The sequence below is a fragment of the Oryzias latipes genome, chromosome 11 (assembly GCF_002234675.1).
Source record: "Oryzias latipes chromosome 11, ASM223467v1".
Classification (NCBI taxonomy): domain Eukaryota; kingdom Metazoa; phylum Chordata; class Actinopteri; order Beloniformes; family Adrianichthyidae; genus Oryzias; species Oryzias latipes.
The window spans coordinates 16,010,157-16,024,057 of NC_019869.2; the positions used below are offsets into that span (position 1 = coordinate 16,010,157).

The 13,901-nt window shown below is 42.2% G+C and overlaps 2 protein-coding genes across 3 annotated transcripts; both read right to left on the reverse strand.

Moving 5' to 3' along the window:
* Positions 1 to 1,568: 1,568 nt before the first annotated feature.
* On the reverse strand, positions 1,569 to 7,957 carry LOC101155366 (zinc finger and BTB domain-containing protein 22). Of its 2 annotated transcripts, none has more exons than XM_023959935.1 (5): positions 6,960 to 7,957; positions 5,390 to 5,596; positions 4,260 to 4,973; positions 3,783 to 4,061; positions 1,569 to 3,497 (listed from the first exon to the last, which is right to left on the reverse strand). In XM_023959935.1, the coding sequence occupies exons 2-5, from the start codon at positions 5,585 to 5,587 to the stop codon at positions 2,496 to 2,498; spliced, it is 2,193 nt and encodes a 730-aa protein (XP_023815703.1). In that variant the 5' UTR covers positions 5,588 to 5,596; positions 6,960 to 7,957; the 3' UTR covers positions 1,569 to 2,495. The 2 variants fall into 2 exon arrangements, with proteins under 2 accessions (XP_023815703.1, XP_023815704.1); XM_023959936.1 differs by lacking the exon at positions 6,960 to 7,957 and adding an exon at positions 6,754 to 6,922.
* A 368-nt stretch (positions 7,958 to 8,325) lies between these two features.
* On the reverse strand, positions 8,326 to 13,710 carry kifc1 (kinesin family member C1). The gene is made up of 17 exons (XM_004074065.4): positions 13,609 to 13,710; positions 12,873 to 12,959; positions 12,553 to 12,652; positions 12,317 to 12,370; positions 12,172 to 12,246; positions 11,760 to 11,958; positions 11,505 to 11,670; positions 11,169 to 11,336; positions 10,951 to 11,064; positions 10,742 to 10,828; positions 10,447 to 10,644; positions 10,175 to 10,339; positions 9,847 to 9,985; positions 9,596 to 9,735; positions 9,401 to 9,474; positions 9,137 to 9,212; positions 8,326 to 8,383 (listed from the first exon to the last, which is right to left on the reverse strand). The coding sequence occupies exons 2-17, from the start codon at positions 12,954 to 12,956 to the stop codon at positions 8,339 to 8,341; spliced, it is 1,884 nt and encodes a 627-aa protein (XP_004074113.3). The 5' UTR covers positions 12,957 to 12,959; positions 13,609 to 13,710; the 3' UTR covers positions 8,326 to 8,338.
* Between the last annotated feature and the right edge of the window lie 191 nt (positions 13,711 to 13,901).

Below are 13,901 nucleotides of genomic sequence, written 5' to 3' on the forward strand. Positions count from 1 at the left end.
AACTAAAATGAGTTCATGGAAAACGACAAGCAAATGTTTCCTGTTACTGATCTGTTCCTCACAACCGGCGAGAAAACCATCAAGTAACTCTTTGTACGTTTTCACTGATGTTTCAGAAATAAAAGTATAAATGTGTCACTGTTGGGGAACAAGAATTAAGGTAAATGAACAGATTATATACCGTATTTTCCGGACTATAAGTCGCACCGGAGTATAAGTCGCACCAGCCCAAAAATGCATTATAAAGTAGAAAAAAACACAGATAAGTCGCACTGGACTATAAGTCGCATTTTGACGGGAAATTTATTTGACAAAATCTGAGACCAAGAACTAATAACTTGCACAACCTCATACGACACAATCATAGCAGACTGTTTATCTCATAATTTCACAGTAATTCTTTCTCAAACTTATTTTTTTATTCCTTTCATGAAGCATCATTGGCCAACTAATACTCTGTTTTCATCCTGTATTTGTAGAAACAGTTGTCATTTTTATTGCATTTCTGAATCTATAAAATCATTGGAAAATAGAATATTGTGTTTTTAGCCTTCAAGATCTTACTGTAAAAAAAGTTTGTTGATTCTCTGAGTCACTTAACATACTCTTAACACTTAACATACCTCATACATCAAATTGACCCAGGAACATCATCTCTGTTCCTCACAAATGAACATAACAGGAGGGTTAACAATGTATTCATTTCAATTTATTTCTAATATAAGTCGCTGCGGAGTATAACTCGCACCCTTTGCCAAACTATGAAAAAAAGGGCGACTTATAGTCCGGAAAATACGGTATTTGGATATTTTATTCCATCTCTTTTTTGGTTTCAAATAAATGTTTTTTTAAACTTTTGCATAAATGTAACCCTTGTGCTATCTTAGGCACTTTAACATTGGGAGTTGGGTCATCTAGACCCACTAGACAGTGCTCTGAACCTTTTTTCTTCAATGATTTGTGATCTTCACTGGTGTCCATGGATTACATGAAATCTTTCCACCTTTATCCACCTTTGTCATGGTAGGGAGAACACGTCAAAGTAAGGGTGGGGTCAGCTAAGATAGCACAAGGGTTAATTAGTAGTAACATCTTTGAATTATGGATTTTTTCTTTGTTTCAATTTAACTTAATATAATTTAATGGCATATCGACCATCATGAAGGGGCCTACATTGTTTTAAACTTTTATTTAAACAATGAGCCAATGAACAATGATTTTTACAGTTTTCCACAGGTGTTAAAACTCCCCACATCCCATAACAGGAACTATGAGTGTTTAGTTATTATTTATAAGATCAAAACCACATCCAAAGATCAGAATTTGACTCTAAAATGTTTCTATAATTCAGATCTTTAACTTAAATTTTTTTTTTCTAAAGTGCAGGTGAATAACTTTGACATTAAAACAATCTTGTGCCCAAATTTCTGTGTTTGGACAGGATTTGGAAAGATACAAACATAAGCAGTGCAAATTATTATAGGATTATTAATTGATTATTATTATGAATATAATCTTGGTAATCTGATTTAAACTCTGTGTTTCTGTCAGTCATGATTCTCATCAAAAAAGGTGAAGTAAAGCATTTATTAAAATCCTTTTTCACAGATTCATCATCATATATTCAGTTAGCAGAAAGATTAGCATCAAACTGATCCTAAGAATGAACAAATCAGCTGCTGCTTCTGTGAAGTTCTTTTTATTTCTGTGCGACTGATTCACAAAATCTTTCCCTCTGGAATGATCACTGTCAGTCAAACATGTTTCTGCTAAATAAAAACTCATTTCCATCGAGCAGTGAGGTCATGTCGGTGTCTTTAAGGAAAACGGGACGTTTGTGCACAAAAGCTACGAGGCTTTCAAGTACCTGTGAGGAAAATGATCAGCAACACCTTAACATTTCTGATTACAAACGTGAGTCAACACTGAAACATTTTCAATGTCTGATGAGATCAGTATATTCATATATTTCTACATATTTACAGTGGTGGGGATTAAAACTCTGAACGATACATAGAACAAAGCAGCAGCTTCCTCACAGAAGCTCATTGGATGGTGGAATGTTTCAGACTTCCTGTCAGGAACACATTTCATTATTTAGACATTTGGATAATCGTAGTTTTAACCTCAGATTTTCTCTACTGCTGATGTTTTTACAGAAATAAAATGTTTTTTTTAATCTAATTTTTGGTTTTGTTGTTGGAAACATACAGAAACAGAAAAAGTAAAGATGCTAAACATCACAAAGTTAAATGTGTAGTTTATGGAGGGACGGCAGGTCCGTGTTCATGAGGTCATTTTCATTGCAGTGAATAATTTAACTCCACAGGTTTGAGTCCACAAAGGCCTCACATTAAACTGTCTTGTAACAAAGTGCAGATTTTTTTTTGTTTTTAGAGTTTTTTTGGGTCTGTATCTCTTTCTCTGTTTGGATTCATGTGAAGGAAATCCACAGAACTGCTCAGAAACAGGAGTCCTCTGAACCAAACCCACTTCTAAGTCACGCTGCTTTCATCTGCGCTGACTTCACACATGTCTTCATCACCTCGACTCAACCCGAGTCCGAACATCCCTGGTCCCTCATCCTGACCTGGACTCTGGGAGGGAACCCCCAGCAGCCCCCCCGCGGCAGCCATGTTGCTGCGAGAGCTTCCTGCGCCGTGCTGCTGAGCTGAACCAGAAGCTCCGCCCCTCGCCCCTCCTCCCAGCATCCCTCCCTGGCTTCTCTCTCCCGCAGACAGGAGAAGGTGAGGGGAGGAAATGAGGTCTGCTCCATCCTCACCGCCCCCTCGCCTGCCCCCGTCACTGCCGGCCCCGCCCTCCGCGCTCTCCCCGGGCCCGCCGCGCCTCTCGCAGTGTGAGCGGTGTCTCATGAAGCTGTCGCGCCACATGAACTTCTTCCCGCAGCCGAGGCAGTCGTACGGCTTGAGGCCGGTGTGCGTCTTCATGTGCTCCGTCAGGTGATGCTTCATCTTGAACTTCTTGGCGCAGACGGGGCAGTGGAAGGGCCGCAGGTCCAGGTGCATGTTGATGTGGCGGTCCCGCATGCTCTTGTGGGTGAACGACTTCCCGCAGTGGCACATGAACACTTTAGCGGAGCCTCCACCACACCCACCTCCAGCCCCCACCCCTCCACTGTCAGACCCATCCACGCCCAAACCACCCTGCAGGTGGACCACGCCGTGCTCCAGATTGGGACTTTTAAAAGAGCCTCCTCCCATCACACCCCCCGCTACTCCCAGGGGGGAGGTTGCAGAGTCCAGGGGGAGTCCAGACGCCTGGCTGTACAGGAGGATCTGGTTCCCCTGCATGTCCAGGGGGAAGAGCTGAGCGCGAGCAGAGGAAGCATTCTGGACCTGACCCAGCAGGGCCGACACGGCTCGGTTAGAGTTCTGGTTCTGACCCGCAGCGCTGTCCTGAAGGTGCTGAGCTAAAGTCTGCTCCATCAAACTGCCCTCAAACTTGAAGAAGTCCTCTGAAGACTGGCAGAAGTCCACCTATGCAAAGTTGAAATGAATTTGTCAAAACATATTTAATTATGAATATGCATTTTTCAGGTTAGTGGAAAAAATAAAATTCTATACTTTTAAGTAAAACAAGCTTTAAGCTGAACTTTTTTTTGCACAATTTGACACTCTGTCTCCCTCTAGTGGACACACCGAAGGTAGCTTTTTAAACTAAAACGTTTTTTTCTATAAACAAACCAATTTCATGTGGTTATTGAGTCATTATAATGTCATCAGTGCACCCCCCACACCCACACTCAGTGGTCGCCACATCACCTGAGAGTCCATGTCTCCCTCAGGTCGACCCCCCAGCTCAGCAGAAAGGCTCCTAACGTTGGAGATGTTGAAGTTGCCTCTCTCTCTCTCCCGGACCAGCTCCATCTCTCTCTCCTCCTCTTCCTCCTCGTCTTCGCCGCCCTCCTCCTCTGACACCACGATCAGGTCGTCGTCCTCTGCGCGTTCGGTTTTCACCACCACCCACTGTTTGCGGGGCATGATGCTGGGCTGACTGTAGGTGGGGCGTTTCTGCAGAGGCATCGCCGCGTCCTCGCCATCCTTTCAGTAGAAATTAACATTACATAAGAGACAGTCACAGCTATTTAATTAATCTAAGAAAAAATGAGTAAAAGCAAACTCATCTATTTAGGGTTTTTACAAATAAATAGTTTTAATGAAAAACTGTTTTCAAGAAAGTGACTGTAATTTCAGATGAAGGGTTTGGAAAATGTATCCATAGCTGCTTTCTCTCCTCACCTGATAAGAAGACACCCCGAAGCTGTCGCTGACCCCCACCTCCTGCTCCGACACCGAGCTCATCTTCTTCCTCCTGCCACTGCCTCCTCCTCTGCCTCTCTTCCGCTGATGGTAAACCTCCTCCTCTTCCTCTTCCATATCCTCCTCCTCTTCCTCAATGAGGAGGGCTTCCTCCCCGCCTGATGGGGTGCAGTAGCTGGGGGTGTTGCTGGCTCTGCCTCCATCCACTGCAGACCCCGCTGCAGCGGCTCCGCCTCCCCCAAAGCTGCTTCCGTCTCGGGGGCTGAAGTAGTTGGTGCTGCTGGGGGACTGGCTCTCAGACACCAGCAGCTGGCTGGGGGGGTTAGCGGCCCGCTGGGGCTCACTGGACTCCAGAACCCGTCCCGGACTGACCCCACTTGTTCCGCCTGCAGCTCTGCTGGCGTTGCTGCTGCTACATCCTTGGTTGGCAGACGGTTCGCCTCCACCTGCTCCTTCCTGCACGGCCCCGCCTCCGGTGCCGGCCCCCGCGGCGGCTCGGCCCTCCTTCAGGAGCTCCGTGCATTTGTCCACGATGTGCCACATCTGCAGGACGCTGCCAACGGTGAGGTAGTTGACGATGTCGTCCCGCAGCATCCGCAGCTGACCGGTGTAGGCGCAGCTCAGCACGCTCTCGAATGCGAGCGGGTCCATCACCGCCGGGATGGAGACTGCAGACATGTTCTTCAGGAGAACCTGGAGGAAGGCGGAGACACCGATCAGTCTAAGGATCTATTCTGAGTCACCATGAAGATCCTGACTGCAATAGTTCAGATGTTTGTCAAAAACACCTGAGGAAGTTAGAGTTGGTCCAGACGATCAACATCCTCTTTAGAAAACAGAAAATAAAAGATTCTGTTTATCTGCAGCTCTTTATTGTTCTTTTCTGACAGACCAGCATGGCCATCTATGTTCTTCTAAATGTTATTGATATCTGTGATTGACAAAATGTTCCAAAAATGAAGCTCAAATGTGGAACACTTTCCCTTTTATTAGTGTGATCAAGAATGTTTGAGTTTAAAATGAGCTGAACTATTGATGGAGTCAGACGCCTCCACAGCTGAGAAAATCCTTGACGATCAAATGTCGGATTTCAGTCAGAAAACACTCACCTGGTCGTGGAAATAGGGGGAGGACGCAGCCAGGACGCAGCGATGGGCCTTGAATACCTGTCCCTGGACGTGGATGGAGAGGTCGCAGAGGCTGCCGTCCTCCCTCTGCCGGTTCAGGCTGTCCAGCACGGAGGTCTGGGCGCCGGGGAAGCTCACCTGCACCACCGAGGCGTCCGAGCTGCTGCTTCCCACCTCCATCAGCGGCCGCTGCGTGTGTGGGAGAGGAGCTGGCATGAACCTCGGCGGTAAGTCTTTAAGTCTCACTCTGGTCATCTACTGTAACAGCGTTCCCAGTGCTATTTGAATTATGATTATGTATTTTCAGGCAAAATCTCAAGGACTTAGTTCCTGCAGAACAGCATTTGTTCATTGGAAAATTCATCTCTGAGTTGTGGGCAAGCCCACCCAGACTTCCCATCATCCATCTGTTAGCGTGTTCTCCCGCTACCTTACACGGATGTACACGGATCGTCATCTACAAGTGGATGCATCAGAAATTATTTTCTATATCCTTTTTCAAACGGAATTTCTTTTTCGGCTCCTGATTCACGACTTGAATAAAGAAATACCCAGAAAGGCAATTTTGAGCTTAATGCTTTTTTACATGTGTCCTCCATCTTTAGAAAAATGCAACAAGATCATGTTAAAAGTACTAAAAAAAAACACAATTTAGTGTAAGGAGAACTATAATGACAAAATGTGGTATGTTTTTTTTCCTGCATGCCCCCCAAACACACACACACATCTGCAAAACGTGGAGAAATGAAACCAGTAGAATTCAATCTTAATGCATATGGATGTATGGATACGGGGAATGCAGTGGTATGGATGGAGTCATACTAACAGCTGATAGACACAAAGCCACAAAATGAAAGCTTTACACATTTTTTTAAATTTCAACCAAAACAGCAGAAACAATGTGTTATGTGGAATGGTCTTTAGTTCTTCAACACTAGTTTTCTTGTATTTTTCCTGCAATTTCTGAAAGTTCCTTCTTTATCTGCAGGTTCTGCTCCTTTAAATCTTCCATTAATCTGAAATAGGTTTAAACAAAGAAAAAATAAATCCTATTTACTACTGCAGCCTGTTCATAATGTCTCTACAATTTGAATGTTAGTTGAATTTGCATGAGCCTAAACCATAAACAGTTCCCCCCTAATGCATGTCAGTTTAAACGAGCTTCTCTTTGTCCAACATTATAAAGCTTTTAACGGAAAATATATTACTTAATTTTTTTTCTGTCCCTTTTTCAGAGATACGCGCTGAACCCCGTTCAGAACCTCAAACATGTGAAGCCAGCACCACCAGACTGACTCTACAGACCGGACTACAGCGACACTTAGCAGCAGCGGGTAGAAACAAACCAGCAGCGAGGACGCTTCAGGCTCCAAAAACAACCTAACTTCTGCTGCAGACGCTCGCGCTGCTGTTGACTGTTCGGCCTGACGGCACCGCGGTCTGACAGCAGCTGCCTCCACAAACCGTCAGAATCCAGATGTGCCGTTAGCACAGCGGCTAGCGCGGAAGGCAGCGCGCCAACAGCCGCCTCCGCCAGCGACGGTCAGCTCACCGTTCCAGCTGACGCTTCAGACGTGAAAGGTCCGGTTTGCGGGCGACAAAAGGGCCGAGTGTCCCGCCGCTGCACGCAGGGCTCCGAGTTGGAGGAGCATGTTCACTCTGTGGCTCGGTTCCTTCACATCCCCGCTACGGCGGACGGAGACGCGGCGCCTTTAACGGGGTTCCAGACACACGAGCCCACGAGCCAGACGGTTTAGCCGACAGAAAAGATCTGACCGGAGGTGTTCATCCGCAGCTCTGCCTGCGTTTACTATGACTTACGTGTCTGTTTATTACACATGCGCAACAGACTGTCATTTCAAAATAACATGAATAATTAAAAAACATTTAAAATATAAAAAACATATTTACCTGTTGCTATATATATATTTTTTGAATGATAAAAATCCTGCAAGCTTAGCGTTTCAAAAATGTTACAAAGGCAAGTTCCCTAAAAATTTCAAAATAAAACACCCATATTTTGTCTTTATTAATACGTTTGTTATTGACATATTCTTTACACATGGCCATAACGTTGAACTAATACTTAACTTCATGGTTGGATATAAAACCAAAAGCTAGGGCACTACCCCCCCCCCCCCCTCCAAAATTAACAAAGGAAAAAAAAACACAAAAACGCCTGTAAAAAAACAACCCCCAAAGAAAATACAAAATTAAAAACAAAAAATAAAAGACCAAAAAAACAAAAGGATGGATGGACACCCTACCGTGAACAAATATCCTACTTAACTTGTAATACTGAAAATAAATAAAAAAAAAAAAGATTTTTTTTTGGTGTGGCTATTTGCTTTTAAGTTGAAAAATGTGTTTATGTAATGCAGAGTTACATATGCATGAAAAGTGTTTAAAAAATAAAATACGTTTTATGAAGCAAACATGCACTAAATGTCTTATTTTCTAGAGAATACACAATTTACAGACAGTAAAAGAAGGAAACAAATATTTTCCCACCAAAAACCAGGTGCTAATAAAGACAGAAATCAAACTTTATTTGTAGTTACAAAGCAAATGTTCGGAATCAAAATATTGAAAATATTGGGGGGAAAGCTGTTATAGGGTTTTATTATAAAAAAAACCTAGTTGCAGAATCACCTTTAAAAAATACAGATAATTAAAATAAAAAGGTAACATACAATGAAATATGTACAAGTAAAGCCTCTTGGTTTGCAAAGAAGTGATAAAAATCACAGCTAGTTCATTCTATAACATGCTAATGACCGCCCTGAGAACAAACATGTCTAAATCTTCCTTTTGATACCCCAGGTTTTACCAATCTGCAAAATCTATTGTGAATAAAACTGTAAAAGATGACTAAAATGTCAAAAGTACATTAAAAAACAGATAATCAAGAAGTTTTCACAAACTATCAAACTATTTCTTGTTGGAACTTGCCGTCCCGATGACACAGTCATTCACCTGAAAAACACAGATACAAAACAATTAATGAATTGACTTTATAGTACAATTCCACAATAGATGCAACATAATGTAGTTTCAAATATTACAAGTATTTCTACTAAGTACAGTATTGAAAAATGTTTCTTTAGTATATGTATTTTATGTTTTCTATAAGCCAATGTAGAAATACTCTGATTGTTGTAGTGTTTCTCCTTTAAATTCACTCTGAATGAGTCACCTGACTCTGGATAGCAGTCACCATGCTTTTTATTTCTCTTTTGTACTTTTTACAACTCCTTAATGACGTCATCACAAATAGCCCGTCTGTTGCTATACACTACAAATGTAGAGTATGCAGGGCATCCTCAACAAGTAATGCAAATACATTCATCATTTATCTCTTAAAGATTTTATTTTGTTAAAGGAATTTGAATAAATACAAATGTTATTCCAACAACAACATAAAACCAAATTATTTCCTGAAATAAAAAATATTTTTTTTCTGGCTGTATTAAAATAACATTAAATGGTAAGTAATACGATTAAGTAGCTTAAAATTAAGGTTTAAGCTACTTAAAAGAAAACCATATGAAATCTTCTGAAACTAGATGATGGATAATTTGAAAAGATTTTTACTGAGTTAAGAAAAGTACATATTCGGAGAGAAACATTGACAAGATCAACAGTAACTATATTTCTTTTTTGCTTTCTCTCTCAGCACTGAGATCGCATTAAACGTTTTTGCATCAAACAACTCGATGCATCACTGACCTTGCTTGCAAATCTTAGCGAGTTGAGGGTTTCCCCAAAGCTGTCTGACTCCGGGGAAATGTTCACAAACATCAGGCTGCAAAGACCAAAGCAACAGAGGAGAAACAAATTCAGGAAGATTGAAGAAATCCAACCACAAGAAAAAGTCTGAAGGTCCAACTGTTGGCTCCAGGTTGTGAATTTAATTTCAAACTGTGACTACATTTAAAGGATTTCAAAATAAAATAAAAGAGCAAATCATGTTGTCAAAGGTTAAGGACTCACGTTTTGCTGTTTCCTCCCAAGCATCCCTGCAGAAGATATGTGAGTTTGGAGTTCCTGTACGGAATGTGGCTCTCCTGGAACACACCATTAGTAAAGGTCAGGAACTGAACACCCTGTGAAACTTTAAACCTCTGCACGCACGGTGCTTCACTCTGAGCTGCTGCACTGAGAACTTTGTAGATTCTGTCTGGACACCTTGTTGGCCAGCGAAGTGATGACGATGCCCAGGTTGGACAGGGAGCTGTTGATGGCCGTCATCTCTTTGAAGCGATCACCCTGAGACTGACTCTTCATCATCCGTTCACTGCCAGCCAAGTCCACCAGACACAGAGTAGCTGAACACAAGAAATTCCAGCAGAACTGTGAGAAACAACGCTCGACTTTGTGTTTTACGGCTAATATTGACTGGAATTATGTTTCGCTGATGAACCAGTGATTGTACTCACACTTGCATGTGACATCTCTGCCAGCATTCACTCCTTCAATGTGCAGCTGGAAGACTGAGTGGGAGCGAGATGAGCGGTCGTTCTGGGACGTCTGCGCCGTGGAGCGGTTCCGTTTGGCCACAGCGATCAGACCCTGAACCTGGGAGGAGGAGACAGTAAGATGGTTATACACTTTATTTTATACACAATATCCTGAGTAGAAGATTACAGATGCCATCTAAACAGATATGAAGTGTAACTCAATGTAAGAAGCGTTCAAAAATGTAGAAGATATACTGCTAAAAGGGTGAGTCTGTAGTTTTAAAAAGTGTGTTTCTGGCTGCCGTACCTGATCCTCTGTGTAAACCTTCTCGTAGGTCAGGTTGGTGACTGTCACCTCATTGCTCGCCATCTTCCGGATCTCGTGCTCGGGCCTCTTGCTGGCCTTGCCGGTGTACAGGAGATCTCGCAGAGTCTCATTGTAGATTTCCACAAAGCTTGCTGTGAAAGTGAACTTCAAAACACAGAAAGTTCAACTTTGTAATTTTTCTTTCAAAAAATAAGTTTTGTGAAAGAAAAATAAAGTTTATAGCAAATGTACAGTGATCTGCTGAGACTAACCTCCCAGCCTTGCGCGGCAAGCTTCTGTCCTGCTTTGAAGACTTGCTGGACGGCTCTGGGAATGACCCCTCTGGTGTCATCGTACTCTTCTCCCTCCATTGTGTACGTCTTTCCGCTGCCTGTCTGCCCGTAGGCAAAAACACAGACGTTGTATCCATCCAGAGCAGACTGCACCAGCAGTGAAATCTCTTCAAAAATCTGAGAAAGAATAATAGACGGGATGTATTTTCCAATGTCAGACAACAAGAAAATAATGAAAACAATCATGTAATCAACATAAATACATATGTTTTACCTCCTGCTGAGAAGCTTGGGGACCAAAGACTCTGTCAAAACTGAAGTTGTAATTCTTCTGGGTGTCGGCAACTTTGCCAGTGTGAGACTGAGGCAGAAAGAAGGAAGATTCCAGTGTTTGATCGGTTCTATTATCACAAAAAACGGCTACTGGTATAAATGCAATTCCCAAAACACATGCTAGCTCCTGCATCACCCAATGACACGCACCTCTTCCGTTTTAGCCAGTACAATAGACTTATCATCACTGGCTGGAAGCTGGATATGCTTACTCAGGCCTCCGCTCACTAGAGGGCGCACTCTGCAAAACACCCTTATGTTCCCCTGCATGAAGAAGTCAAAGGAGAGTTTTCAGTTCATTGAGCAAACAGCTGGAGTGAGTGTGGAGGCAGATTGGAGGAGGCCATCACTGGACTGCGCTGACTCGCCTTCAGCTCCTGGATAGTGTTATGGAGACGTCTGCGCTCCATCTCTCCAGTGTGAAGCTCCTCCTTCTGCTCCGCCACCATTTCTTTGAGGGAGTGCACCTCCTCCTCCCTGTCTCTGAGGGTGCTCTGCAGACGTGTCATTGTGGACTCCTGCACTGACAGCTTCATCTGGAACAATGAGAGACAAAAAAACAAAAAAAACACATACATTTATTTTTTATAATTTTTTAGAGACTTGAGGATTAAATAAATGTTCACATTTTCCCAAAAAATAAATAAAAGTGTATTCTAGGTAGTGGATTACAAAACAAACTACTTCCAGGTATGTTTCAGTACCTTCAGGGCCTGCAGCTCTGTCTCCTGGCTGTCTCGAAGAGTCTCCATGACCTTATATTTCTCCTCTAAGTTGGAAAGCTCCTTTTGGAGGAAGCTTTTGTCACTCGACACTTTCTCCAGCTCCTGACGGACGTGTGACAAAGCTTGTAGCTCAATCTCATATTTGCTGAAAACAAAGCAACAGAACGGTGCATTTAATATAACAAATTTGGTTGTTGTTAAAGCATCAAATCCGATCTTTCTCATTTCTCTCACCTGATCTGGCTCCTCTGTTGTTCTACCTCTTTCTCCATTTGTGACACTCTGCTTTGACTGTGAGACAGAGAACCTTTCAGAGCTTCCATCTCCTCATTAACAGATCTGGCTTTCGTCTGGAAGTTGCGGATCTTGTCCTCCATATCGTTGACTTTTCCCTTTAAATCCCATGGTTTTCGACGAGAGGCCCCAACCCCAACTAAAGACAAAAATGTCACCCAGTTTTTAAAATACATAAAAAAAAAATAATCAATGTTTAACTGAATACTCGAAAATATTTCCCTTTAGAACTTTTAACCCACAGACAACTATTTGCCCCAAAAAAATCTTGAGATGTAGTTTTAGCGTGTCTCACAGAAAGCATTTAGGACGCAGTTTTCTGAAAGGAACTAAAGACCAGACGGCTGCTCACCTGTTTTTGGGACAGCTGCTTGTTTGGGGTTAACTCCTCGTGGAGCAGCAGAAGCTGTAGACCGTTTTAAGACACCTGACGAGACATCAAGAAGACGTCATGCAGTGATACATGTTCATGAAAGCTGCTTCGTACAACTGCTTACCTCTGGAAGGACCAACAGCAACCGTGGCAGCTCCTGCAGTCCTGATGGATTCAGCTGTTGGAAAAGATGGAAGATCATGAACTGCAGAACAAAACAACATAACTCATACATTTATGGTAATTAAACACATTGGTATGGAAGCTTTACAATACAATTGCACATTGTGTTTGCACAGCAGGTTCATTGAATTTTGAGGACAGAAACATTACTTGCAATTCTAATGTAAGCCAACTTACAGTGAGGCGCTCTGCTGGCAGCAACAGGAGCTTGCCTATGTCCAATAACTGTAGCCGCTGCCTGAGGTTTATGCATGTCCTGCTCCCTCCGCATCTTTTTCTGCGAATACAAAAACAACCATAATACTTTGCAAAAGACCAGACTGTTTATTAGGATAAAGGTCAGATTTCCTTACAAGCTCATGCCAAAACTGTTTGAAAGTTGGATTTCTCAATGGAAATGTAATAAATACAAAACTTTTCTGACCCAATAAGTACATAAATAAATAAAAAGTAAAAACAGAAAAAAGGTGATCATTTTGCATTAAACGTATCCAAACCTGAGCAGGAGCCATAACCTGGGCGTTTTCTGAGTTGCTGTTTGTGAGAACCCTCTTGCTGGTCATGACAGGGAGGCGGGACATGTTCTACAACAGACAGCATAACCACAGTACCATCAGAATTGAATTAACAGAGGTGAGAGCTGGTTTTGGTATACAGATCTTCAACACATGTCTTCTTCTGCATTAACTAACCAGGCAGTTAGTGCAGAAGTAGCTGTATTTCTGGTTAATGTTATTATTCACAAAAACAACAAATATTTGAACATGGTATATGGTTTCAAATAATAACTATGCTGAAGTGGTATTATTGATTGTCAATAAAAAACAACAACAGCACCAACATGCAGCTAATAAACTCATGATCTGCCATTTCAGACACTAAACGTCAGTTCAAGTCTGTGAAAAACCATGACCCGGTAACTAGCTAAACAAGTAGAAGTAGTTTCGATCACATGAGTCACTCAATGCACAAAATAAACATCCAGCAATACACACTCTAGAAACTCGAGTTAATGCAACCTCTATAGATTCTTTTGTACACCACAATACAAAAATATATTGAAATAAAACATGAGGCCACTCCAGCCAACAAAACAGCTAACGTACACTACCACGTCGAGAATAACTTAAAACTCGCTTAAAAAAAGAGTGGGGGTATTTATGCTAAAATGTTATACTGTTAAGATTGGATTAATAACACTATTACATTTAAAGTAATATAGATTAACTATACCTTAAAATGAGTCAGTACGTTTGCGGGGAAAACTTCCAATTCAACATCCGGAGCCGTTTGAATTTGAAATGGAACTGTTTTGCTGGGCGCTTCAGACAGCGCAACCTGATTGGCTGAGGCAGTACAAACCCCGCCTCTTTTCTTCTTCTTCTGTTGTTTATTGGTGTCTGGCACAAGGCTTTCCTGGAGCATTACGCCGCCATTCTTTTGGAGGGTAGATCAGGACAAATATATTCTCTACTCTTGGACCACAAAATTTTTCTTAACTTTATACAAAAAAACAGAGAATATAA